At 42.7% G+C, this 27319-nt stretch overlaps 1 protein-coding gene across 1 annotated transcript; it reads right to left on the bottom strand.

Annotated features, from left to right (window-relative positions):
- Window positions 1–273: 273 nt before the first annotated feature.
- Window positions 274–20568, bottom strand: LOC136994872 (butyrophilin subfamily 2 member A2-like). The gene is made up of 14 exons (XM_067314267.1): window positions 20270–20568; window positions 19316–19600; window positions 18281–18379; window positions 17859–17885; window positions 17030–17056; window positions 12567–12587; window positions 11086–11670; window positions 4450–4470; window positions 3710–3730; window positions 3387–3407; window positions 3014–3034; window positions 2512–2546; window positions 1722–1812; window positions 274–859 (listed from the first exon to the last, which is right to left on the bottom strand). Exons 1-14 carry the CDS (start codon window positions 20478–20480, stop codon window positions 291–293), a joined length of 2034 nt encoding a protein of 677 aa, XP_067170368.1. The 5' UTR covers window positions 20481–20568; the 3' UTR covers window positions 274–290.
- Between the last annotated feature and the right edge of the window lie 6751 nt (window positions 20569–27319).

Raw genomic sequence — 27319 nt, 5'->3', positions numbered from 1 at the left:
GGGAGGGAAAGACAATCTCATTCTGCCAGAGACTCTTTGGAAAACTGTGTGAGGGAGACTTTGCGTGGCCTTTGCCAAATGACAGTGTTCTTGTGGATGTGCACAAATGCCCTGCAGTCTTGCTTGGTTTCCCCCTCACAGCCCACTAAGTGGTTCACTTTGTAGAGTCAGTGTCCAGGTTCAGTGCTGAGTGCTGAATCAAAAAGGAGAGCATTAGACAAGTGGCACAAACTTTGGGGCTGTTTGACAGGAGTGCAGTCTCCTCCTGCATCTCCCTATCAGTAATCCATTTACTCATCATCATGGTCCTCCTCAAACCCCAGGACTATTTTCAGTGGCTCAGTGTCAGGCTTTGCAGAAGTGGACCCTGTTGAGAAGAAGGGAAAGAACTTCCCTCCCTGGCTGCTGTCTCCACCAAGGGTGAAAGTGTACACGGCTGTTTTCTTGCTGACATTAAAGAATGACAGCTTCTTGGCTGAGACATCCAGGAAGATCCCAATCTTTCTGGGTTTCCCACTCACAACCAAACGGGTCCAAGGCTCTGTGCGGGCCCAATAATCTTTCCCATCTGCTAACCCTATGACCCAGAAGCCCTTCTCTGGGGACAGAGTCAGTGTCCCTTTGCGAGTCACAGGCTCCCGCGCAATGCCCACATCCCAGTTTCTTCTCTTTCCAACATCCACTTCCCAATAGCATTTCCCAGATGTGTAGCCTTCCTTTGCCAAAAGGAAAGTGTGGGAGTCAAATCTCTTCTCTGTCCTGGGCACACTTCTGGCAGTGCCAGTATCTTTCACACTCTTCCCATCTTGAGACACCTCCAGCCTTGGATGAGCTGTGTCAGCGTCCAGGGAGACATCCACTGCAAAGACCAACTCATTCCTTCAGTATCAAAAACCATGAGGGCTGCTTTTCTGAAACTTTCGACCCTGTGTCCCCATATGCCTCTTCCCTTGCCCTCCCTCTGCCTCCTCTTCCATGCTCCCTAGTTGGCCTCCTGTCACAGGATACCTCCAACCATTGCCCTCCCAGATCTCTCATGTGCCTTGCTCTCATCTATGTTGTGCTGAGAGAGCAGCCAGCAGGCATCAAACGCACGTCAACTCAGAGACACTCTGTTGGAAATGCAAGTAGTACCAAGAAGGAATGTAAGGGGATTACCAAACTTTTCCTTCATCACTGAGACTCTGCAGAGGTGAGCTGAGCAAAAGAACCGTGCCTCTGCACACATAACCTCTTTGGGCAAAACCAGAATCACATCAGCTGTTTGCCTGAGTTTGGGGATAAGTCAGGCTGGCCAACCCTGCATGGCCTAAGCAGGCCAGGGGGGCTGCTGGGATACTTCTTGAATCAGCCTTTGCAGACAGCAGAGTGCCAGCTGCTGATCCCTGCCCATCCTCAGCTGTGCACTGCTCAGCAAGGAATGCTTCAGCAGCAGATCCAGTAGAAATGTTCCAGCTGACCTCCCTGAAATGAGCCTCTCATTCTTCCTAAAACCTGCCCTTTTCTTCTGAGAAGACATAATGCTGCTTGAAATGCCAGCTGCTTGAAATGCCAGGCTTGTGGAGGGTCTTGGGCAGCACGTGAAGAAGGGAAAGCTCAAGAAACAGTTCTTTCTGCAAAGATGTTGTCCTCTGAATTGTTCTCTGTGTAGGACAAATACACTTCCAAATATACGTCCAGGCCCTGAGAGCTGGGAATCAGCCTCTTTGTTTCTCTCTTACCTTTGTGACGCTGTATTTTCAAAAACTCTGTAGGAAAATGAATAAAGGAGGCAATAAGTGGATGTGAGAAGGAGGCCTTGTCTCCAGCGACCTAATGCATAACCCATGCTGCCGATCAGAAGAGCAGGCTCTTCTGCAGAAACGTTTTGGTTCTGCAGATCAGACAACACCTCAAAAGCCCCTGTCATCCTCCAGAGAGGGAAATCCTTTGGGTCACTTGGGAGATTGCTCTTTGAGAAACCTTTCACACACACATGACCCCTGAAAAGGAGGAGGAGGAGGAGAGAGGATGTTGTCCCTGGCAGGACAGAGAGCAGCCAGAGAAAAGGGGAGAAAAGACTGTTTCTGGAGAGAGACTCTCAGGCTGTCAAAAACGGTGCAATCAAAATGGCCTTCCAGACCAATAACCACATTGTAGCAAATCAAGTTCCCACTCCCATTTTGATGAGTCTTGAGGACTCAGTATTGACCACTCATCCAAACACTCAAAGAGATCCTTGCATCTAATTAACTACAAAGCCTTTTTAGCACTCCTGTTTCTCCACATTCCCACTCTTGGTTCCCACTCATCTATCCATCCATGAAGTTGCCCTGCAAAGCAAAGAAGTGTGGAAACAAACTGTTTCTAGACGGATCGCATGAAGCACTGGCAGAGCTTTTTATTCGTCTAGAAAGATGACAGCCTCCATCAACTAGTCCAGGACTGTGCTGACACAAAGCCCTACACTGTGAAACCTCTTGTCAGCTGGCGTCACGCAGCCAAGCAAAGGACACCAATGCAGAGACCCACCTGAGCCAAAGAGAGCTCACACGAGCTGACTTTTCCTGACAGGAAAGTGAATATTGACATATTCCTCACTTCCCACATTCTCTCAATTCTATGTTTCTGCCTTCCATCTTCTCTTCCCTCCTTCAAAACTCCATAACCTTCCCTCTCTTTCCTATTCTTCATTTCTTCCTTCGTGACTTCATCCCTCCTCCCAGCTAATAGCTTCCTCCTCTCCTCAAACTGCTCCTTCCTTCACTCACCCCTCATTCCAGGTCTGCCTTCCGTCCCTCTCTGCCTCCCTCCCACATGCTCCTGTTCCTCAGGCAAGCCTGCCAGGCAGGACCCAGCTAAAGAGGAAGACCTCCACTGGGCAGCCTGCACAGGGGCAGCAGCTCCACTCCTGCTCACAACAAGGGGCTCCTTGCCTGCCCCAAGAAGCCCCGCGGCTTTGGACGCCAGCACCTCCCTCTCGCCATGCGACCTCTCCCCAAGGCCCATGTCCCAGGCGGCGCAGACCACTTACCTTTTTCTTCTTTCACCTGAGCTACAAAAGGAAGGGAAAAGGCACTTAGCAAAGACAGGCCACTGCGCCTCAGAGCCCGCCACGGCTCCCCACACAGGCCTTTGCTGACTTCTCCCTTCCCCTCATTGCAGCTCTCTTCCCAGTCCGCGTTCTGCACCCCGGGGACTCCAGGAGCAACCTCTCAGCCTTGGGCCCAAAGAGATCCTTTGACGTCCTGGCCTTCCCTTTCTACAGGGCCTTGATTATCACAACACCATGTGTCCCTGCACAACTGGAGGAGGCCAGGCGGCTTTCCTGAGATGAGCAGGTGCCCCAAGGAGGTCTCAGCAGGTCACGGTTGCCAAAGAAGTACCAGAAAGCAAAGGTCACTTACCATGTTCTTTCTGCAATCGGTCTGTAAAAGGCAAAGGGAATGAAAAGGAGAGAGAGAGAGAGGTGTCAGTGTTTTGGTGAGAGAGCCTTCTGAAGAATGGCAGCTCTTATGGCTTCCAGCCACTGCTGCCTGCTCCGTCCACCTTGCCAGGGCTGCCATGGCAGCAGAGGGCAGGAGGGCAAGAGACGTGTTTGGAGGCAAGCAGCCGGCTCTCTTCCTGCATGGCAGAGCCAAAGGCTAGAGCCACAGACGCAGAGTGCGCCTCATTCCCCATTTTTCCCTCTAGCAACAAGAACCTCTCTCACACGCCAGTGAGCACTCACCTAGCTGTCCTTGAATTTGCCCTGCAAAAGAAAGCAGAAGGGCGGTTACAAAGTGCTGGTGTGTGGATTGTGTGAAGCACTGAAGGGAGCGCTCTGCCAAGCTTTTGTATCCCCTGAGAAGACAACAGCCTCCATCTAAGAAGTCTGTGCTGACACCAAGCCCTGCCTTGGGAAAGCCTTTGGCAGTTTGGGTCACACGGAGAAACAAAAGACCCACCCGAGCCTAAGAGAGCTCACACGGGCTGACTTTTCTTCACAGAAATGTCCATATTCCTATCGTCCTCCTTTCCTCCGTTCTCTCATTCCTAGGTTTTCTCACTTCCATCTGCTCTTTCTCCCTTCCTTCAAGCCTCTTTGACCTTTCCGTTCCTTTCCTCCCTCCCCCCTTTCATTCTCCCCGTCCTTTATTTCTTCTTTCCTTCCTCCCATTCATCCACCACCTTACTGGCTTCCTTCCATCCTACTGTTCCTCACTTCTACCCCTCAGCCTTCCCCTGCCCTGCCATTCCACCTCATAGACCTCCTTCCCTCCTCTTTTCCTGCTGCCTGCTCACTCCAGCCTACAGGGGCAATCGTGGCAGTGGAGGGCAGGAGGGCAAGGGACACCTTGGGAGGCAAGCAGCAGGCTTCCTTCCTGGCCACCTGGGCAAAGGGCTGACCCCATGGACACACAGCGCTCCCCATTCCCACCTTCCCCTCCAGCAACAAGGAGCCTCTCTCACACGCCAGGAAGCACTCACCTAGCTGTGCTTGCAGTTGCCCTGCAAAAGAAAGCAGAAAGGCCGTTACAAACTGCTGGGGGAGGGATTGCATGAAGCCCTGGGGGAGCGTGCTACTAAGGTTTTGATCCTGTCGAGAAAATGACAGACTCCATTGACCTTTCTAAGGGTTTTTCAAGCCTGACTTCCCAGGGGATGCTGCGTGACCTGGGGTATATTGTTTTGGTCAGGAGAAGGCAGAGGGGGCCCCTCTCAGCAAGCTTGAGGTGGTGGATGCGTTGGAGATAACACTGAAGGGAACACCTTTTTAACGCTGTGATCCACCTGAGAAGTCAACAAGCCTCATTGACTCGTTACGGACTGTGCTGACACCAAGCCTTGCCTTTGGAAATATCTTGGCAGCTTTTATGAGCCAGCCAAATAAAGGCAAGTGCTCTGCATGCCCACTGAGCCAAAGACTGCTCACATGAGATGACTTTGATCTAAGAGAGTTGTTGATAATTTCCTTTCTTCCCTCTTTCCCTTCCTTTTCCATTTCATTTTTACTTGCTTCCTTCTTGCCTTCCATCATTCATTGTCTCTTCCTTTTTTCCTGCCTCTTTCACTCTTTCCTCTTCTCTCCTATTCCAACATCTGTGGCATTTCTGCCATCACTCTACAGTCTCCATTTGTGGACTCTGTTCAGCAACTCGTACAATGGGACTGCATCTAGTGACATTCTCCTTCCTCTGCCCATGGATTCTTGTTCACCCTGTCTTCTAGAAATTGCATCTGACCTATTTACCGGTTTCAGTAACTACCAATGTTCTTGAAATGCCACATTGGTATAAACAAGTACTCTGTACTCCCACAGTGGAGAGGAAACAACCCACTCCAACTGAGTGCAGGGTGTCAGCACCTTATGGACATTAGCCCACATATTTAAACACAATTTTCAAGGGCTTATTTGCAAAGAGAAGCAACACTTACCATCCTCTGCCAAGAGTGCCACTACAAAATAAAAGACAGTTTTTAAGATATGGTTGTTGCTACTTTGAATTGGCAAAAAGGAAACAGAGCTTCTCTCTGGGAAGAACCCTGCCAACTTCTGTGGCAGGGCAAACCCTTTCCAACACACCCTGGGCACCCAAACACCTCCTTCACCCACAACTGTCTGTGTTGCCATTTCTGGCCATTTCTGCCTGATGCCTACAGATCACCCCTGTGTGCGCTGCCTGGCCTGCCACCCTGCTACCTCATGGATCTCCTGCTCAGATGAACAAAGCCAATGGCAGAATGACGGAAGAACTCCCAGGACATAGATATAGAAGCTGTCAACTCATGGAGCTCGACTACACTAATTTCAATGCAAGAGCAGCCTCATCCCTGAAGAAGAACTGGCGGAGAGCCAAGTTGCCTCACACCAACCCTGGCCATGCAAAAACATCTAATGGCATGGTTAGAAGCAGCAAGAAGAGTGCACTCTTTGCCATCTAAAGCTCAGAGATGTATAAGGTTAAATATTCCAAACTCTTTTTCCTTTCTACAGGTCAAAGCAGAACTTTGACCTGCAAAAGAAAAATGTATTTTACATGTAAGCTTTTCCTTTATTTCTTTTAACAATTGCTTGAAGATTTGTTTAGTATATATTACCTTCTTGTGTATTCCTGAAGGCACCTTGAAGGGGAAGGAGAAAAAAAATAGAAAAAAAGAAGGAAATAAATAGATTACAAAAGGATCTTTGTGATTGCTGTTTCTGACATAGAAGATAAATGTTTTACACAGAGCACACTTGTATTTCCAAAGCTCAGATGTGGAGTCAAACAGAGACTAGCTTCCACTCAGATAAGAAATTAGAGCTTCAGAACTTCAAAATTCATCTAATCTACCTCCAAGGACAGCACTCAGTGTGAAATCAAGACACGTAAGGTGAAATGTCTAAACAGGAGTTATTTGGGTGGGAGATAAATCACCATTTCCTAGGTCAGAGTCATCCCATTTAGTTTTCAGTTCTTCACATATCCAATAAGAGGAAAGACACATTAAAAACACACCACACAAGGGTATTGTCTGCAGGTACTGGAAGAATGTAGTAGTGGGTAAAAACACAGGGAAGCTTTCTCCTTGCAATTCCTCCTGAGGATTTCCTTTTCTGAAGCTAGACTCGGAAAAGCAGAAGTGCTAATGAACCAAGAATTGTATGGTTATTGCCCTAGCTTATGGACTAAATAACTCCAAAGCAATAGGCAGGTCAAAGTGTGGAAATCCTTCTGAATGTTCCTAATGAACAGATAGCTACAATGGTTTAACAGTGTTCTCTCGTTCAGTGAGACAACTGTGAGACCAGTCAGCTGCTTCTCTCCTATGCAATAGTTCATAACTTACAGTCTAAAGTTAAATGTGGCTGCAGAGAAAGACTTGTTTCAAGATACTGCTGTTCGTATGGTGTGGACTTGCTCCCAGCCACTCCTCAAAGCACTAGCCTCTCTCTGTTAGATTCTGCGTGTTACTGCAACCAAACCTTTTTGCATGATAGAATATAGCTCTCTCCTTCATGGCAATAGCTCTCAAATACTATTTAAAAATTCCCCAAACCAAAAACCCTCAGTACTCCATCTCAGCAAATGTTATGCTTACTCAACTGGAACCTGAGGTCACTTTATGGGACTGAGCCTTTAGGTCACCCCTGTCAGGGAGTATCAAGGTGGGGCTGCTCCAGAAGGGAGGGTAAAAGGAAGAGAAACCAGTAGCTGAAAGTGATTGATTGCCAAGCAGGCATGGGCATGTCTGCTCACCAACAAAGATCGCAACCTCACTTTACCTGAATAAAGTGTGTCTAGCAGGTCTGCTGATGGTAACCAGAATCAGACAACAGTGATCACCAAACAGATCTGCTGGGGTGGAGTAGGTCCAATGTCAAGCTGCAGGTCAGGGTCCTGGTCCAGATCAATGAGGTACATGACCAGGCATGGGCATGGCTGCAGAGTAGCTCAAGAAGGGCCCAGGAGTGAGAGCTTGAGCTTGAATAGAGCTCCCAAGAGAAGTGGGGAGCCTCTGCTGAGGCCTCTCAGACAGCTCTCTCTCAAATAGCTTCAAAACAGCTCAGTCATTAGAGTCTAGACGCCAGGGACTGTAAATGGAGGTTTCTGCATTGAATTGCCCATTCTGTTTAGGCATCTCAGTCTGGACCTTAATGTTATGAACAGTGACTGTCTCCCAGCAACTCTGTTCCTCTCTTTCATTTCATAAAATCTATCTTTTTTCCATCTTTGTTGGCATCTTTGTTGGCATTCTGAAACATGGAGTTTTGTTGGAATGCCTGAAACATGGAGTTATTTTTCCAGATCCATGCTGGGGGATAGAGGTGCCAGGCGTTTCACCTAGTTTCACGTTTTCAGCTGTTGTTTCTAACTCACTTTTAAACTCCTGCAATTTCTGGGGTTTGGGTATAAATTCATCTCTATTTGGTCTGACATAGTTATTGAGAGCTTTCTCAGGGAGCTGTGACCCTCCTGTTTGATTTTGGGAAAGCTGAATTTCTGTATGCTCTACAGAAATAAACAGTATTACATCAGAGAAACCGTGTTCCACTCTCTATTACTCTTCTGCATGGGCAACTGTCAGTTTGATTTCCCTTTGTTTTTTGGCTCTTGTATTCTGAATAAGAACATGGGTTGAAAGCAATTTAATGCCTGTATTTTAAGAGTGAATTCAGATTAATTCTCTTGTGTATTCCCATGCAGACAAGCATCCATGTCCTCTCACACTTTATTTCAGGACTGTCACTCAGAAAATAACCTAGAGGAGAACTAATTATCAGTAACTGCAGGAAATCTTTCCTCAAATCTTGTGGTATAACTAGGGGTGGCAATGTGTGCACGGATTTGTCTGGTTCTCCTCCCTTCGTCTCCCCTGTGGTGGGACAGGGGTTACAACAGTCCGAGACAGGTACTGAACCTTGCAGATTTTTGCCTGGTTTAGTTAGAAGAGGAGAAGACTGGAGGAAGATGAGATGATAATTTACATATATAATTTATGATGCTTGGAAGTCCACACTGGCAGCTAGAAGAGTCCAGTGTGTGAGTTCATCTTCTCCCACATCTTTTATTTTCCTCCAAGCATAGCCCTTGGAATTTTTGTACCTGTCTCTCTGAGTGTTTTCTTCTGACAAAACAAACTCTTTTCACACTCTTACTTATTGTTCTTTGAAATAATGCTCAGCTCTGATCTTTTTTGATCAGTGGCACTTCTGCGCACCATTTGCAGGCAAGTGCTATCCGTAGCCTCAGAAACTGTTGTGCAAAACAGTTCCTTTCGGTTCAGACTTGCTTTCTGCCCAAACCATGTCACAGGTCAGGAATTCTAATTTTAAGGATTATCTTATGTGCAGAGATGCAGAAAGAGATGAAAGATCCCTTGCTGTCACCGGACGGGGAAGAGAGAAGGAGCACTTAGAACCTTGCTTCCCTGGAGGTGCCAGAAAATATACAGATAAGTGCTGGTGTGAAAGACTAGGGGAAAGAGAGAGAACAATTTTGAAAAAGAGAAATGAAAAAGATACAGAGGATGTGCAAGACTTTTAAAGGAATAGCTGTCCCTAGCCCATAACATGCAGGAAATTGTGTGGAAGAACATTTTGTGTGTTACAAATTGAAATCCAGATTTTCACTCTGTGCTCATGCAAAATATCTTGACAGCAATTAAAGTCTTACCAGGGAATGAATAAAGTTGTCACATTCATGATGTAGAAAAGGCTCCAACAGACTCTTCTAAATCTTATTTCAGACTCTTCTAAATCTTATTAGAGGCTACAGAGACAGTTGAGAAGGATGTTTACTTGTGAACTTCCTGGTGGGGAAAAATTTTGACAGACTTTTCCATTCATGGGAATTCAGGCTGGACAGGTTCTAAAAAATCATCACCTTTTATTCTGTGCATGAAGAATGGAGGTGGCAAATGCACCTTATTCATACTATAAAAATTGAAGGGATTTCATCTTCATTCATGGGCAGAAAAAGCTAAGTATAAAAGAAAAGATCCATATTCAGTCCTGCCCCCCAGTCAAAGAAATATGTTAAAGCACTGAATGGGAATAATGCAGTGCATGCTAGCCCCAACACATGCTTTCAGAAATGGTCCTTGCATTATATGATGAACTTACACTGTGAGCTTCAGCACTAAATGAAACAAATATCTGCCCCATATTCAAAGGAAGAGCATTGAACCCTGAACCTGCTTAGAGGAAAAGTTATACAGCTTAAAATGCCACCAATCTGCCTGCTCTCTCCATCTGCAGTCTCACTTTAGAAAGCCTTTAGGCTCGTCTATGTATATGTCTATTTTAAAACAGGTGAGAACACTGGTTAGTGTACATCAACCCAAATCCTTTGACTTCAAAAAAATCAGGAGGACTTAGATTCACGGGGTGTTTGCTACCTTATGCAAAAGAATGTGGACATTTCTCTTAAACCACTTGCTCAGCCTAATCTGTTAGACGTCCCTGATCTTGCGGGGGTCAAAACAGGACTACAGTCTGGCACACCAGAGGCATACTGCAGGCTCTATAAGGAGTGTCCATTGAACATCTGCATCTGTGGAAACTCTTGCTTTTCCATGTGCTAGATCACAAAACATATCATTGAACATTGGAACATTGATTTGAGAAAGATCACATTGTTGATAAAAGCTGATTAATGTTATAAATACACTCAGTCTTGCCAGTATAAAAAGTTTGGGTTGGAGTACAGGACAAGGAGCAGAAAAGCATGCTGTGCAGTGATTAATGATGCAGGAAACCGTAAACTTAGAGTCTCTTCATAGTTATAATACTTCAGTGTGAGAAACAGCAGAATCTGAATTCAATTGGTTTGGACAGATAGGAAATAGAGAAGTAGTTTTTTAGTGGAATGGAAGACTTTTATTTAAAAAGAATGTTTTATTCATAACCTTTCCTGTTTGACCTTAAAATTATTACTTAAAAATATCTACAGAGAGGGGTTCCCACTGCCTTTAGTTTCTGAGTATTTCCTGTAACATTTTAAATTTTAGCACATTCTTGGCAATCATGACCTGCCATTAACTCTTTTTACTACAATAATTATGCTAATAAACTGCATACCATTTGTTAAAAAAAGGAAAAAAGATTAAAAGAAAAATTTTTGAAGACAACCTCTTTTACTTCAAAACAAATTTATTTGTTTTCTTGATAGAGGGAGAGTAGAATTCTGCTTGCCTAACTTTAGAGAGGGCATTCAACTGAACATGAAGGTGAAACACTGTGAAAAACTTATGTTGCCTAAAGACAGGTGCTGTTTGACATGCACTAGGCCACCTAAGACATTGGCTAGCAGTTTTGACACAGGACCTAAAGATGACGCAAACCCTTCTGGAGTAGAGCAGAAGACAAGGCAGGCTACCTAACACTGCCTAAATTGCAAGTCTTTCTTCAGTTAACTAAACCCACTGCTGTAATGGCAAGAATTTCTTGACCCGTAATGGGAACTCAGACATCTATTTAGGGTTTTGTGACTTTGATCCCATAATTATTTACATTATCTGATTTTTTTTTTCCTTTCTTGTTTTCTTCTGGTTTTGTTTTTGTTTCAACCGCATGTTTCCTCTGGATTAATTTTACATTACTGATGTCTGAGATCTTAAATTTCCCCCTCTCCCTCTCACTGAACTGGCTTTCTCTGATCCGTTTGATCTCACACACCTGTTCATAGAGCTTTAATGGGACAGGAATTCTGACTGGCCGCAGAACAAAAGGTTTGAGTGTCCCTTCCCTTTTGGGTACAAATGGGTAATACGTTTTTGCAGCTTCCTTTCCAAGGCTTATAGGGATTGCTACCAGGAGGACCATCTGCTCTGCTTCATAAAATTTGACTTGCCTTTCCTCCAAGTCCAGAAGGACACCAATCACTGAATAATGCAGCTTCTTCTTCCCAATCTTAATGTCTCCTTCACTAGAGAAAAGCTCTCCCTGGGATCTGTGCAGAGCCCAGTAGTCCTCCATGGGAAGTATACCTCCCTCCTCTTGTTTCCATTTCTCCCTCACTACCCCCAGCACCCAGTCCTGATGCTGCTCCACCTCCACCTCCCAGTAGTGTTTCCCAGCTGCAAACCCTTCCTGCCCCACCAGGACGGGGACTGTGGAGGCAGCGCTCAGAGCAGCAGATTCAGAGGTGTTGTTGCTCTTGGTGTCCAGCACTCCAGACACTCGGAGCTCTAAGTGTTGGCTGTCTGGATTCACAGTAATGGGTACTGGAAGGGAAAAGCAGGATAATCCAATTAGCGGGGTGACTTGGGGCCCTCTGTCCGCAAGGTGCGAGGGGGTGAAAGGTTCCAGGAACTGAGCAGTGCTGCCTTGATGCAGCAAAGACCTTAAACGTTCCCCAAAGCAGCGCATCCAGTTGCTGATGGGCAAAGAGGCACCTTCCAGCTGTCACAGCCATCTCCTCTCTCAGGGCACAAGTCCAGGTGGCTCTTCCCCCACACGCTCTAGAATAAGCCTCTCTCTTGCCCGTTCCACATGCCTATCCGTCTTCTCCAGAATTGCCTCCCTCATACCTTATTAATCTATGGGCATTAATCCAATGGACATTAATGTTTTATGAATCCGTGGGATCATGAAATACTTCTCAGACTAAACTATTCAGTCTACTCATGTACAATTATTGCCATCACTGTGATTCTGTAGCAGTGCTTGCTTTACTCTACTTCATGCACCAGTGCATCTGGCAGTAGAGTATGTTTTTTAAACCACTTACCTGTGGCGGATGAATGGCACGGACTCAGGAGGGTTTGCGTCCTGAGACCTTTTTTGTTTATTTCTGAGCATATTTAAAAAGTTAGCTGCTTCATTGGTTTCACAGACACACTTTGCTAGGCCAATCATCATGCAGATTATGTCACAGGTAGCCAATCATTGCACCGATCACGCATGCAGCGGTCATGCCTTGCACCTTGCTACTTGTTTAGAAAAGCTGTCTTGCCCTTAACCTTGGTTCCCACTGGCTTCTGCTAGTTTATCTGTACTTTCTCAGGATGTATCATTCCCAGCTGCACCGGTGTCCTTGGGTACGTTTGTCTGAGGCTCCTGTTGCTTGCTACTTGCAACTTTCCACCAGTTTAACCCTGTCATGACCCTCCACACTTACCCAATTCAACCTTGTATCCATCTGTAAAGAAAAGATGTTTACATTATTAGCACTATTTTTTTTCTCTCTTTTGTGTTCCCCTTTTTCTAAACACGAAAACTCCAAGCCAAAGATGATTAGACAGCTCCAAAACTCAGTGTGGGGACTTTTTGTTGAAGCCATTTAAAATTTTGAGACTGCATTCCAAGGTGAAGGGCACAAACTGGCCTTTCAGCCTTGGCCTGCCTTTGCTTGCATTTTGTAAGGCTTCTAGAGGACATTAAATCGGTGGGTTGAGCTATGTGACCAGGAGGAGATGACTTCCTTCTTGGTTGTCATCACAATGGTTCTGGTAGACCTGATTTATAATGTAACGACTCATGACACAATATAGGTGTCCATAGCTTTCTTGTAGTATTAGGCATGAAAAACTTCCCAACAAGGAAGATTTCAGAATCCTGAGAGGCAGCTATGTGCCATATTTCTTGAAGGAAGAAACAGAATCTCATTGTGATGGGATATTTACACTGGGCTTCACACTCAGGGAAGACATAGACCGGCTCTATGCTCACTAGCTTTGCTGTTTCTAAGGTTCTTAAGAATGCAAGATTTATTCAAGACATATTTTCTTACCAAGACGTTGTCTGTTTTCAACCTTTGCTGTAAAAGAATAGCTTAAATGAGTTAAATGAAGGTAATCATTAAGAGGCAAGAACTGAAATCAACAGCTACACCATATGAAGAATGCTGTGCAGACAGTGGAAAGATTTTAACTCTAAAATTTGCAGTGTGAAAATATGTCAACTTTAATTCTTAAAAACATATGATATTAATAAGATTCAGGTATAAATTAACACATCTATAAAGCAGAGTTTCTATGCTCTAGAGCTATCGAACTCTGCCCCACCCCGCTCCCAATATAAGTCTCCAGTGCTGTCTGATATTATTTAAGACATCAATAAAGAACTGGGAAATACCACTCAGGACAAACAGGAGATTTGTGTCCTGTTGGAGTGTGAGGTGGACCTTTGGCAGGAATCCTTACGGCACCTCAGTAGAATCTGGATATCCATGCACAACCAACTGAATTGCTGTCCAAATGAATATAGTCAAAAGAGTTGGTGTGCAGGTTCAGGTGACCCAGTGCAGGTGTCTGTTTTGGGGTGTGACTGTTCCCTAGGTGCAATTAGCAATATTGGCCATCCGTACTGAAAGCATTGATAGTATCCTCCTTATTGGGGGGATTCGTAGGCACAGGTTGTCTAATGGCATCTGGGATGCCTAGAGTCTTCTGAGAGGCCTTCATAAGGCCTGCTCATCCAAAAGGTGTGGGTGGCCATGAGGGTCCTGAATGTGTGTGTCCTTTCAGGGTGGATATCTCAGCAGGTGAGCTGAGGGATAGTAAGTGACATAGAAGGAAGAGCACAAGCATAAGAAGCACAAAACTGCATTTTCTTTAGTTCTTATTTTGTAGATGTATTTTGTAGCCAATATTTCTCAGGATACAGAGACTGATCTGCACATTTTGGGCTCTGATGCTAGTTACAGCTGAACACTTAGCTAGTTAGTAGCCAGAACAGGAGCTATAAGTTAGAGCTTCAAGAAATCTCAGTATGGATAACAGTAGAGTCAGCAACCGAGGAGCAAAGATTATGTATTTCTGTATGGGTAGAAAAGTATCAGCAGCCTCTTAACAGCAGAACCACACTAAATAATAATTTTGAGCAGTGATGAAAATGAAATAGAAATAACAACCATTCATATAAAAATAAGCTGCCATAGTTTTTAAAGAAGTAGCTTATTTTCATTGTCACATAAGTCTGCCTGTAAGTTTTGATTAAAATTAAGTTTCAGTTGTAGAATTGTATTTACCTGCTTCATTTGTCATCTTCTGTGTCTCTAAATTGATCAAAAAAAGCAACAACAAAGAAGAAAAAGAACAAATATTACTGTGGTGAAGAGTGAACAATTAGCTTAATTTAGAAGTTTAAAATGATAAAATGAGCTTTTAAATTATTCCATTGTCCTCAGTTATTAAACCTGAACTAAGTGCATGGAAAACAGATGATATGGATGTTCTGAATCTTTTAATTTGCAGTCAAACTGATAATAAAAACTTCTGTTAAAAGGAATAGACACATCCAGAAGTATTTCACATAGAAATGTTCTACAGATCATTTGCTCTTGTGTATGATTGTGAAGATTTACTACCACATATGAAGTTGATCAGACCAGAAATATGACCATTTTCAGGGATGTAAATAACACACACACAAGAAGTACTAAAACGAATGTGAAAACTGTATTCTTACCTAATTTTGCCTTCAGAATTTCTTTTTCTGAAAGAAACAGTACATAACTATCACTGTAACAGTTTCACATGATAACTTGCACTTACAATTTGTTTTCTAGTTGATGAGACAATTTCTGTACTACTAGCTAAATAGCATGTAGATAATATGAATAGTTAAGGAGGAGATGAGGTCTTGACTTATTTTTGCAGTTAATTAGAATCCTGCCCTTTATGAACAGGGCAGTTCTCTTAAAAAATCCTGACCACTCAAAATTCCAAATATTCTTTCTGGGATGTTTATTTTTCCCTTGAATATGTAGTCTTTCTTTGGGGGAAATAATCTCTTACTTTGAATAATTTATTCTAGTCAACTCAGTTTCTCTTAGCATAGATAAACATGGGACCAGGAAAAAAATGGATTAAAAAACAAACAAAAATTGATTTCTACAGAAATCATTATCTTGAAAACCAGGAGCTATAGCAGTAAAGTGAAGACTGCTGAAAATCATGATTTATTCTTTGAAAAGGGTATTTTGACAGACTAAGAAATGTTTCTGTCATATAGAAGGGTATAACAAAAAAAATAAGTTGTTGTGCTGTTGAGTGAGAATGGAGTAAAGATTAAAGCCAATCTGCATATGGTCACAACACTAAAGAAGTGTTTTTTCTGTGTGTTTGTTGCATGAGATGATGTTGAACATGATTCTGAAGGCATGATAGAGAGGGAAAATGAGGTATCCAGACACATTGCTATATCCAAGGTAGAAATAAAGATTCAACAACATAATGAGATATATATGATTTTCATTCCAGAACAATGCAAGGACTAGGACATGCTAATCCATTAGTGAGGATGGCTGGTAAATTTATCCATCTGAGGATGGTAAAGGGTGGCCAAAGACTTGGTGAGTGAAGAATTTCAAATATTTAGGGTAAACTTAACAAGAGGGGGATTTTAAAATATGAATTACAGTGTTTTTTCCTGAGTCTCTTTGCTTTCTTTCTCTTCAGTAATATGTTATTGTAGGATGAGCAATGATTGACCTAATATTCCATTGGGACTTTGGTAAGGTACAGAAGGTTGAGCCAAATGGAGAATTATGTTGTCAAATGGAAAACATGTCAAGTAGCACACAAATTCTGAGGAGAGTTAGCACCTGGCTACAGAGATGAGATGACATTCATCTGACGTCTTTCAGGTATCTTAGAGATGAATGTGTCAATCTCATCTAATTGCTTTATATGTCCCTTAAAGTCAGTGTAGGAAATCCACCCCAAAAAGAGCATTTCCTCCAGTAATAGCTGTCTAAAACAGTTTGAATTAACCTCTCTCTGAACGTGCCTGTTTCTCATAGGTGACTATAAGGGAGCACAGGAAGACCCTGAGAGCTCTATTATTTTACACACTTAAGAAACATCTGAGATCCATCTGGTTTACAATTATCATTATTTGGCTTAAGCAAGAAATACATCTGCTGATGATACAAAGAAATGGCAGAAATCGCAGCAGAAATTGTTACTTCTTTATTCAGACTAGACTGTATGGACTAGAGGATTAGTCAAAGCTTTGGGGTGCAATTTAGCACTAAACCATACAAGATTTATTGTTTAAAAGTTTATTTCTCTCGTAACCTGGGGAATTATTAGCAGGTTAAGACAGAAGAGGCAAAAGGAAGGAATATATGAATGACCATGATCCAGCTATAAAAAAATGAACATGAACCCAGGATAGATCAATGGCATTTTCAGTGCACAGAAATTATCAGTGAGGTTATATCTCAATCTATTAGTACAATCACTCTGTCTGTTTACCTTTGCTCGAGAAAGATGAACTCAGAGCAGGACAGAGCAGAACTCATAGGGCCACGAGAAGAACAGGAGCTTTCATATGGGAGAAAACAAGAAGATCTTTCCCTAAACTTGATTACCCCATAGTCCTTTGCTGTCTTTTTTTGCTATGTTTCTTATCTTGAAAGTACCAGAGGAGCACCCTAAGTGAACAACTCTCCTTTGGGTTATCTATGGAGGGGTTAATACCTTTTAATTACTAAGAACAATGTGGCCCATTGTGACTTAATGCTTAAAGGACTGATACTTTTGAAATTCATGTCAAAGAAATCAAAGTGCCCTAAAATAGTGTCTTTGAATTTATGTTTTCAAGGTATCCTCACAGTTTTCAAAGAGTATTTACCTTCTTCCTTGTTCTCCTTCATTTTTTCTGAAAATAAAAAGAATCGTGTTGCAATATTATTTATTCCCTTAAACTTCCACTAACAATGCAATAAAACAGTAATAATAATATGTGAAACTAATCAAAGGATCTCAAATGCCAGTAGAAAACTGAACCCATGATTTCTGTAGAGAAGATAATTTGTTTTAATGGAGTAATAATTCAGTACCAGAAGACATTTAGAAGTGCCTGAAGAAAAATGTTCTGCTGGAACAGCAACACTGGCACTGTGTATATTGAATAAACCCTGCTATAACCTCTAATCTGGACAAATGCTAGAGACAAGGAGAATTTTCACTTGCAGGCAGGCAACACCTCTTGTCTTCAAGGCAGATAAAAAAGTTTTGTGTTGGATTTGTTAACTGATGTTGACATAGCACTATAATCATTTTTTTATTATTATTATTTGTTTTTGTCTCAAGAAACAGTTGAGTGAACTCACAGCTTGCTCTTGGCTCTGGAGAAACAGAAAGAGATGACTGTATTGGAGTCCATATAGCAGGACACTACTCCAAGTATTATCTATGCTGGCAACTAGATCTGCCCATGACTGAAGGAAGCAAATCCCATTGCTAAAGTAGGGATGGCAGTACTCAGTGCTGATCAGTGTCCTAATATCCCCACTTCACCTGAGTGCATAATAGAATTGAAATACCTAAATATTGGTCATGCTTTCATTATTATCACTCCTATAATTCAAGAAACTGCGTCTGAGTCAGCAACAAGGAGCATAAACTTTTCTTCTAAAATATTTTCATCTGTGTTTATATTTAGCTCCCTCATTACTCACTTGCATCCAGTGTTCTTTTAGAATTACCTGGAAAAACAAGCAAAGAAGCATTTATTTATTTATTTATTTTAAGAAAAGGGTCCTATTTAGAATATTGCAGTATAATTTCAAAATGAGAAGGTTTTCAAAAATCCACTATTCCAAAAACTAAAATCATTTCCTGTGCTTTTGAATATCTGTGGTCATACAAAATGGCTTCTCATAGACGTGATCTCCCGATTGAGGTTGCTATGTGCATTCACACCCATGCAACCTCCACCCACACTCCATTTTTAACTGTACATCTATCCTTTTTGTCCTCCTTGCCTCTTATATGCTTCTTTCTGATTCTAATGTTAACAGGTTTATTTAAGTTTTCGTTAACGGTATTTTGCACTATAGATGAAAACTTCCATATAGCTGTTGTAAATGGAAATACTTACTCTTCAGTTTATAAGCTATAGCAGCAATAACAGCTACAGTTAGAAATAAAATTACAAGGAAGGCAGTCATCCAAGGTGAAGTGGAAGGAAAGAAGGCATCTGTAAAACATAGACAATGATATTTTCACTTACTGGTTGTGAGACAGTTAAGACGGGCTCCAGTGGCCAAAACTTAGTTGCCTAGTGCCATTTTAGTTGCTGTAGGGTAACGTTCATGGCCTCCAGCTTTCAGTCCTGAAGGTTGCAGGTCTCGCCTCGATCCCAAACCATCCATGTGCTGATCAGTCAGATACCCCAGGGCATCAGAGCTACTGCTAGATGCCTATCTGCCAACAATCAGACTGTGCTCCTACATTTCATATACCCACATTCACTAAGACTCAGTCCCTATGGATAGAGTCATGGTGGAGAAACTGCCTCCCTATAGGGACAGATGCTGAACAGCCCATCTCTGGAGCCAGTGTTTTAACTACTGAACCACTAGATAAAGTTTTTGGCAAAGCAGAACCATATTCAGTTGTGCTTCAGAAGAAAAAGATAACTAGCCCTCCTTCACTTTTAAAGTGAAGTTGTCTACTTTCTAGACAAGGAGTCCAAACTGGAGGGAGGCACATCCTGAAGCTCAGCATATTCATGGTGGTATTGGGGAGAGAAGCGGGGAAGGAAGCAGACATTCAGCATTTCCCATTAGTATGCTCTTGCTATCTCTAAGTCACTGTGCTGGGTAACTTGGAAGTAATGTAGGGGCTTTGCTATCCCCATCAGCACTTCTAAATCCTTCCCTCTCCATACTGGCATAGTGCTTTCAGGTGACAGCATATGAGAGCTCTGCATTAATCTTTATGGCTAAGATGCATCTGAAATATAGCAAGCAATCTACAGCACAAAGGTGGACTTCTTATCATGTTCACCATCTAAACATTACTCATTTATGCTTGGGCTTGGTGTCCATGATTACTCCAGGGTGAATGGACAAACAATGGACAGCAGCCTACCAACTAGTCTTGACAGCAGTTGAGCCTGGAAGTCACTCACCTGAAATCAGGACTCGGGACTCACGTGCTGTGTTGAGTAGGTCATTGACTACTCTGCAGGATACTTCCATGTCTGATCTGGGTTCTAGGTTCATGGAACTTATGACGTCAAAAATGCCTGAAGATGTCTTCACGTTTTGGGTGGTCGCTTTCTCCTTCCGTATCTCTCTTTTGCTGTCCAGCCATACCACTATGGGCTCTGGAAACCATCCTTGGGACTTGCAGGTGAGGCCAATGCTCTGACCCACATGACCATCCAGGGAAACAGAAGACTCATCGCCTATAGCTATAGAAAGACAAGCAAACATACTCAAAACCCCCCAGAAAACAATAGATATTCTCTGACCAAACAATACGTGAAGGGAAGGTGTTCCCCAGATTTATGTGTAAACACCACCAATAAATTCAACAAAATTGGAACTTTAACACTGATTAAATAGTTCTTCCTACAGTGCTACATTAAAACTGAGGCATTTATATGCCATATATGTATTGCCTCAGCTCCTCTTTGCCATGGTACTACAGATTCTGGCAGATGGTTACTGATGGCATAGTCTAGCGGGGGGAACAAATAATGGCCTTTGATAAAAAGAGACTTCCAGGTTTGAGGGAAGTTACTACTACAGTCCTGATAGAGGCAGATTTGGGGGCTGATCCTTAATATTTCCATGAACAACTTGAACAACAACAACAAATAAAAAGTAACATTGCCCTGACTGGAAACCTGCTGGTAAAACAAAGCTGGACAACACTGTTCTCTTTAAGAGGTGGTAGAAAGACAGTGACACTCCAGTGTCCACTGGCAATGCAGGTAGCCCAGCTTATAACAGATGCTGGTCTTTCACATGACTAAGGATAGGTCAGATGAATGCAATACAGCAGTACCCCATAGTCTTTACTGGCCTTTTGCAACTGGACTGAGAAAGAAGTAGAACATTTCTGCCATTCCACTCACCTGCCACTTGCAGCTCAACAACCACTTCATCATACCAGTTCTCAAAAAAGACGCTGCAGGTGTACTTCCCTTTGTCAGAGACCATGACATCCTTCAGGTAAAGAGACACATTTCCCTTATTAAATTCAGTGTGGAAGAAATTTGTTCTGCCCTGGTATCTCTTGTCTTCAGTAACTGGATTTTGTGTATTTTTTCCATCATAGATGCTCATGTCAATTTTTTCAGAGTTTGTAGTAAATATCCACTGGACAGAAAGTCTCTCAGAGATTGTCTTAGCTTTCAGTTGACAGGGCAAGATGACTCCTTTTCCAATGACTCCAATGGCAGGATTGTCAGGAGGAATGATTTTAAACTGGCCTGCAAGGAAATATAGATGTAAATCTTATCTGTAACAGATGTTCTCATTAGCACATCCAATAGGCAACCGGAATGTCAGATCTGTGATTGCAAAAAAAGGAAGCTAGCTGTTCTGCTCTGGTAATATCAATACATCAGAAAATGCTCTGGACCAGGAAGTTATGTTAGAGCAAGTTACATCATCCTCCCACTGTAAAGGCAAATTCACCGATGAGAGACTGAGGAGGCCAGAGCACTGAAGAGGAAGACATCCTGTGACAATAATCCAATCACATCTCTGTAAGCCCAGACTGGCACATAAGCTAGCCCCTTTTGTAAAGCTGGAACCCACAAAGGCAGGATACAGCCTATTTAACTTCAGATGTCCATGATTTTTTCACTGGGATAGCTACATTGGTGATGAATCACGCATGGCAAGACGATTTCTTTTCGAATATAGTCCACTTTTTAAGAAAAAAAAAAAGGTTCAGTTGTGAAAAAGAAAACCTTTACATTGAGTTTTAACTGCAAGAATACTAATGGCCCTTTGCAAAACTTACTATCCCCTCCATTTTACTACTCTGAAGTGGGAAGTACAAAGAGCAACCTGAGCTTTCTCAACATGATAACATGATAGGGCCAGCTGAGCTGACAAGAGGCTCCAAAACAGAGAAAGGAAGCTCACTGAAAAGCAGTCATGGGGGCTCTGTGACTCTATTTATAATCCTGTATTGAAGCTTTAAGCGAGTCTTTAGTATTGCCTAGGCCTAGTGCTTTCTCTGTGCAGATGATTAAATTACTCAACCAGGTGAACACTGTAATCTGCATTAATGAAGTGTATTAATATTTCATATAATGCTACTGCTTGATTCTGGCTTGAGACAGCAAGTGGAGAGAATGGAGGATGTCTGCTTGGGATGATAGAGTGTTTCTAAAACAAGAACATTACTACAAATACTATATAATTGTATATATATATATATAATGTATATATATGTATATATGAAAAATTAAGTGTTGATACAAATATTATATTACAAAATAAAATATATTGCCAAAATCCCCCCCAAATCTACTATTTTTTTATTCCTAGACCTGTCCACTGGCCTCAGAAATTATATGTTCTTTAAAAATATATATATGGTTGGAATAGAACCTAGATTTACCTGTGACTGAATGAATTATCTGTAGGAAAATAACGACGTGAGGATTCATCACCCGCTGAAATGTGGAACCCATCAGCGTGCAGGTTTGGAGGACATCAATATGCAAAACTTCCAGGGCAAATCTTATCAGACTCCTGTAACCTTTCCAAGTACAGAACAAAAAAAGAGAAGACTGAATCAGGAACTAGAGCCACATGTTTCTCTATATATCATAGTATATGAAGTGATACAATGACAACTCTTCAGAAGTATTTAGGTACCTGCCTTTGAGTGAAATCAAGAAAGTGACTAAACAAGGTGTTTTTAATGGAAGTCAAGCAACTGAGCTGGGATTCTAAGATTCATGCTTATCCATCAGAAAGAGAGAAAGAGAGAGGTATTTCTGAGAACCCTAGAAGGACATTATATTTAGATAGCTGTGAGTATTCTGTGCTCTTTAGGGCATTTCACAGACCTGGTCCCCAAGTGTCCACAAGACACTCTGTGTATGGGAACCTTTCAGCTTGGATGCCAAAAGTTCTCTGCATGATGTAAGGTTATATCAAAATCCAACAGGACATTTAAAATACCTAAGCTTAGGCAGGTGAGATCATGAGGCAGGCTGAGATCTTTGAAAGGCATCTTCATTTCCAAGTCCCCCTAGAAAGAATCTATTCTGCACTGAAGCTCTATATGCATTTTTTTTCTTACTTGGTAAAAACTTCTACTGTCTTTTTTAGTTTCCTCACGGAGGAAGGAATTAACATCTCTAGAAAGGGTCTGTAAAAGCACCAGAAGACAAAAAAGACCTTTCCACTTCATTTCTGTTTTTAATAAAATGGTTACACATTTATAAAATTAGAAGGTGCAAGGTCTCACGTTCTTTGAAACCAGTCATTTAACTTGGGATATTCTTGACCTAAGTATCCCACGTTTGCTTTCAAGGGATTATTTCAGGCCCATATGCTCAGTGGAAACAGCGATGAGTGGTATTCATCTTCCCTACATGAGTTAATGAAACACATTAGGATCCTTGCAGAGAAATAGATAAGATGAAGTGACTTTTCTGGCAACTAAAAAAGCCAGAGAGATACAGTGTTGTGCAACATTAAGGGAAGTAGATCTTGGTGAGCAGAATCTCACCCAATCACAGAATGGTTGAGGTTGGAAGGGACCTCTGCAGATCATCTAGTCCGACCCCCCTGATCAAGCAGGGTTACCTAGAGCATGTTGCACAGGATCACGTCCAGGAGGGTTTTGAAAATCTCCAGAGAAGGAGACTCCACAACCTCTCTGGGCAACCTCTTCCAGTGCTCTGTCACCCTCACAGTGAAGAAGTTTCTCCTCATGTTCAGATGGAACTGTCTGTGTTTCAGTTTGTGCCTGTTGCCTCACGTCCTGTCGCTGGGCACCACTGAAAAGAGTCTGGCTCCATCCTCTTGACACTCTCCCTTCAGATACTTGTACACATTAATAAGATCTCCTCTCAGCCTTCTCTTCTCTAGGCTAAACAGGCCCAGCTCTCTCAGCCTTTCCTCATAAGAGAGATGCTCCAGTCCCCTAATCACCTTTGTAGCCCTTCGCTGGACTTGCTCCAGTAGTGCCACATCCCTCTTGTACTGGGGAGCCCAGAACTGGACACACTACTCCAGATGTGGCCTCACCAGGGCTGAGGAGAGGGGGGGGGATCACCTCCCTCGACCTGCTGGCAACACTCTTCCTGATGCAGCCCAGGATACCATTGGCCTTCTTGGCCACAAGGGCACATTGCTGCCTCATGCTTAACTTGGTGTCCACCAGCACTCCCAGGTCCTTCTCCGCAGAGCTGCTTTCCAGCAGGTCAACCCCCAACCTGTACTGGTGCATGGGGTTATTCCTCCCCAGGTGCAGGACCCTGCACTTGCCTTTGTTGAACTTCAGGAGGTTCCTCTCTGCCCACCTCTCCAGCCTGTCCAACTCTCTGAATGGCAGCACAGCCCTCTGGCGTATCAGCCACTCCTCCCAGTTTTGTCTCAGCAGCAGACTTGCTGAGGGTGCACTCTGTCCCTTCACCCAGGTCATTGATGAAGAAGCTGAACAAGACTGGACTCAGTCCTGACCCCTGGGGGACACCGCTAGTTACAGGCCTCCAGCTAGACTCTGTGACACTGATCACAACCCTCGGAGCTCTGCCATTCAGCCTGTTCTCAATCCACCTCACTCATCAAGCCCAAATTTCCTGCACTTCCCTATGAGGATGTTATGGGAGACAGTGTCGAAAGCCTTGCTGAAGTTAAGGGAGACAACATCCACTGCTCTCCCCTCATCTACCCAGCCAGTCATTCCATCATAGAAGGCTATCAGACTGGTTAAGCATGATTTCCCCTTGGTGAAGCCATGCTGACTACTGATCACCTTCTTTTCCTCCACATGCTTGGAGATGGCCTCCAGGATGAGCTGCTCCATCACCTATGCAGGGATGCAGGTGAGGCTGACTGGCCTGTAGTTTCCTGGGTGCTCCTTCTTGCCCTTTTTGAAGACTGGGGTGACACTGGCTTTCTTCCAGTCTTCAGGCACCTCTCCTGTTCTCCATGACCTCTCAAAGATGATGGAGAGTGGCCTAGCAAGAACATCCGCCAGCTCCCTCAGCACTCGTGGGTGCATCCCATCAGGGCCCATGGATTTGTGGGTGTTAAGTTTGCCTAAATGATCTCTAACCCGATCCTACTCGACCAAGAGAAAGTCTTCCTTTCTCCAGAAAGGAGTTTCTCTTAGAAGACTTCTCCAGAAGCCTTTCTACCAGGAGTGCTAGGTGCAGAACATCTATACAAATGCACAAGGGTCATCTCCTTCCAATGTTTCCTATGATGCTTAGGACACCCTCCTCCCAAAACACATATCCACTGTTTCCTTTCATCTAGTACTTCACACATACAACACTTGTTTCCACAAGTGACCCTTCCCACCTTCCCGGACCCCCACCTTTTTTCATAAGCTGTCTTGATCTCATTTTGCTTTCTTGATCTCATTTTGGGCTCCATCACTCATCAGGATCATTTTCAGGCAAGTGCCTCTGTGCATTCTCCAGTTCTGCCTCTGGAAAGAATGCCTAAATCAACATTTGCAAAACTGTCTCATGCTCCTTCAGAAATCTTCTTTGAGATTTACTGCATATCTGCAGTAAAGATAATTTTTTATAAGTTATTCTTGGAGGAAGTTTGAGAGTGGGTCCAAATCTGACCCTGATCATGCTATAGTTTGTCTTACCCTTGGCTCTGTGGGTCTTACTTTTCTTGGACTGGGTGTTGAGAAAAACCCAGCCTTGAATGAAAGGATACTCTTTTGTCCCTTATCTTCCTATGAAATGTGCCAATGGAGGTTCCTAGTCTTTCCTTTCTGTTCTTGTTTTTGTTTTCCCAGACAGCATTTCCAGCTAGCTCAAGAGCTCCAGCTACGTAGTTACTACAGAGGAATAGATTATGACTGTAGTCTTACCCACTGAGTCTAATTCCCTTGGTACAGCACAAATCCTTGAATTTCCCTAGACAACAAAGTAACTGTTCTCACAGACCTTACAGAAACTTGATAGCTCTGAGAAACTCCACTGCTCCACCACATTTGGATAAAATTGACAGAATTGGCCCCAAAAGTTAGTAGGATGGGAGGGATGGGCACAGGATGGGATGTGTCTTCATCATCTTCATTTCCAGAATGGCACCTTTGTTTAAAGGAATATAAACAAAGCTGGCAAAGCTCCTAATGGACATTTTGGCTGTGACTTTCAGTCAACAATAGCTTTTGTAGTGGCATGATTGAAAAAAAGGGAAACTGGACAAAAGAACAAAACACACAAAGCATTGCATTATAAAGGCAAACAAAGAGGGTCTGGGGCATCTCTATTTCAAGAAACTTTGGTAAAATCAGGATGTGGGAAAGAGAGGCCGCAGTTTCCCAAGTGCACTAAATGCTTGCTGACAGAACAGCTAGGAGTCAGACAAGCTGAAGTATAGAACTTAGAGGAAAGCTTGACTGAATTTTTTTGCTGGTCTTCAACTGAACATAAAAAGAAAAATATGAAAAAAATGTTATCAATATCCAGATATGCTTGCAAATAGAGGGGGACACTCATATGTGTGATAGACAAAAAACACCCTATCAAGTTGTTCATTACATGCTTTTAAGTCTTATCTTTGTGTTTGCTGGCTGAATACCGGTTGAACAGAGAAACACTCTGCACAAGAGGATGAGGAGGAATATCCCTACATTGTTCTACTGAGGAATATAGAGAGAGATGAAGTGGGAAACAGGAAGTTATTTTGGCCTTGCGGCAAAGATCTTGACAAGTACTTTTTCCCCTGATCAGATTGTTCAAGCCTCTCCAGCCCTATTGGATCCTGAATATACAGTCACAAACTTCAGTGGCAATAAAGATATGAGGACAAAGGTTCACCACAACCATATTCCATATAGAAGTCTTACGGTTCTTACTGTTCAGGTAAGAAATCATACTTTTGCTAAATCCATAAATAAAAAACAGTGCATTTACTATGAAATTTCAATTAATTCATATGGATTTAATGGGTTGCACTGATGGAAATGAACCTGCCTGCTGGGGTTGCATTATTGCTGTTTTTAGATGGGTATACCTCTCTCTGAGAGCACTTGAACTTATCCAGTAACTGGAGATGTGAGGGGGAAAAAATAAAAACAAACAAACAAAAAACCCTGAACAGAAAGGCTGAGGAAATCATGAGGGTGGGTTGTTTTTTTCTTGGTGTGTGTGGGGGGAGGTTAAAGAGGACTGCGGAATACTTTTGATAAAAGTAAGTACAGAAAAGTCATCTTCAGAAAGGAAAGTGAATATGCTGTTCTCCATGTTTAAATGAATGTGAGAAGTCATGGCCATAGGAGAGTTTTCTCAGCATAATGATACTTAAATCCTGGAACAGATGTATGCCTACAGAAACTCTATTAACAGAGGCTTTTAAGAGCCTGTTAAAAACTATCAGGAAAATTGTAGTTCAAATCCCTAGCAGCCAAAATTTCTACGCTTCTATAGCTGCCAGACTCCAGAGAATGCATGTCCTGGGATAGAAGAAGCTGTGTTTAAATATTGTATCAGCATAGATTTTTAACTGAAACAGTATTGTTCAGTAGAAAATGGAAAAAGGTGCTTACATTTCATACTGTGTCATTTTTACAGGCTCACTGGTAAGTATTAGCATGGGAAAAAAATCAGCAACACCTTTTACAGAAAGAAAGCCCTGGTAATAATAATTTTGAAAGTGCAGTCCTTAATTTAGTTATGTTATGCCATTTCAATTCACTGCTTAGTTCAAGTTACAAACCTTTACTGGGAGTATGCTCTAGGACTAGCTCAATAGTGATTTTGAGAGCCAAGATCTTGGGTGGAAGTTTGAAAGCTTCACATTTGTTAAGCTACAAGTTTCTCTTTAAATCACTGATGTAAGCCAACAGGGAGATCAGTACAGTAACATCCTAGGAATTTATCCATGAGGTTTTTTTTTCATTAAGAAAGGAAAAAAAGAAACAGCAGCCTGGTAATATTGATAGAGAAGATGAGATACTT

Source organism: Apteryx mantelli, chromosome 34 (genome assembly GCF_036417845.1).
Source record: "Apteryx mantelli isolate bAptMan1 chromosome 34, bAptMan1.hap1, whole genome shotgun sequence".
Taxonomy (NCBI): domain Eukaryota; kingdom Metazoa; phylum Chordata; class Aves; order Apterygiformes; family Apterygidae; genus Apteryx; species Apteryx mantelli.
This window is presented reverse-complemented; position numbering and strand designations above follow the sequence as displayed.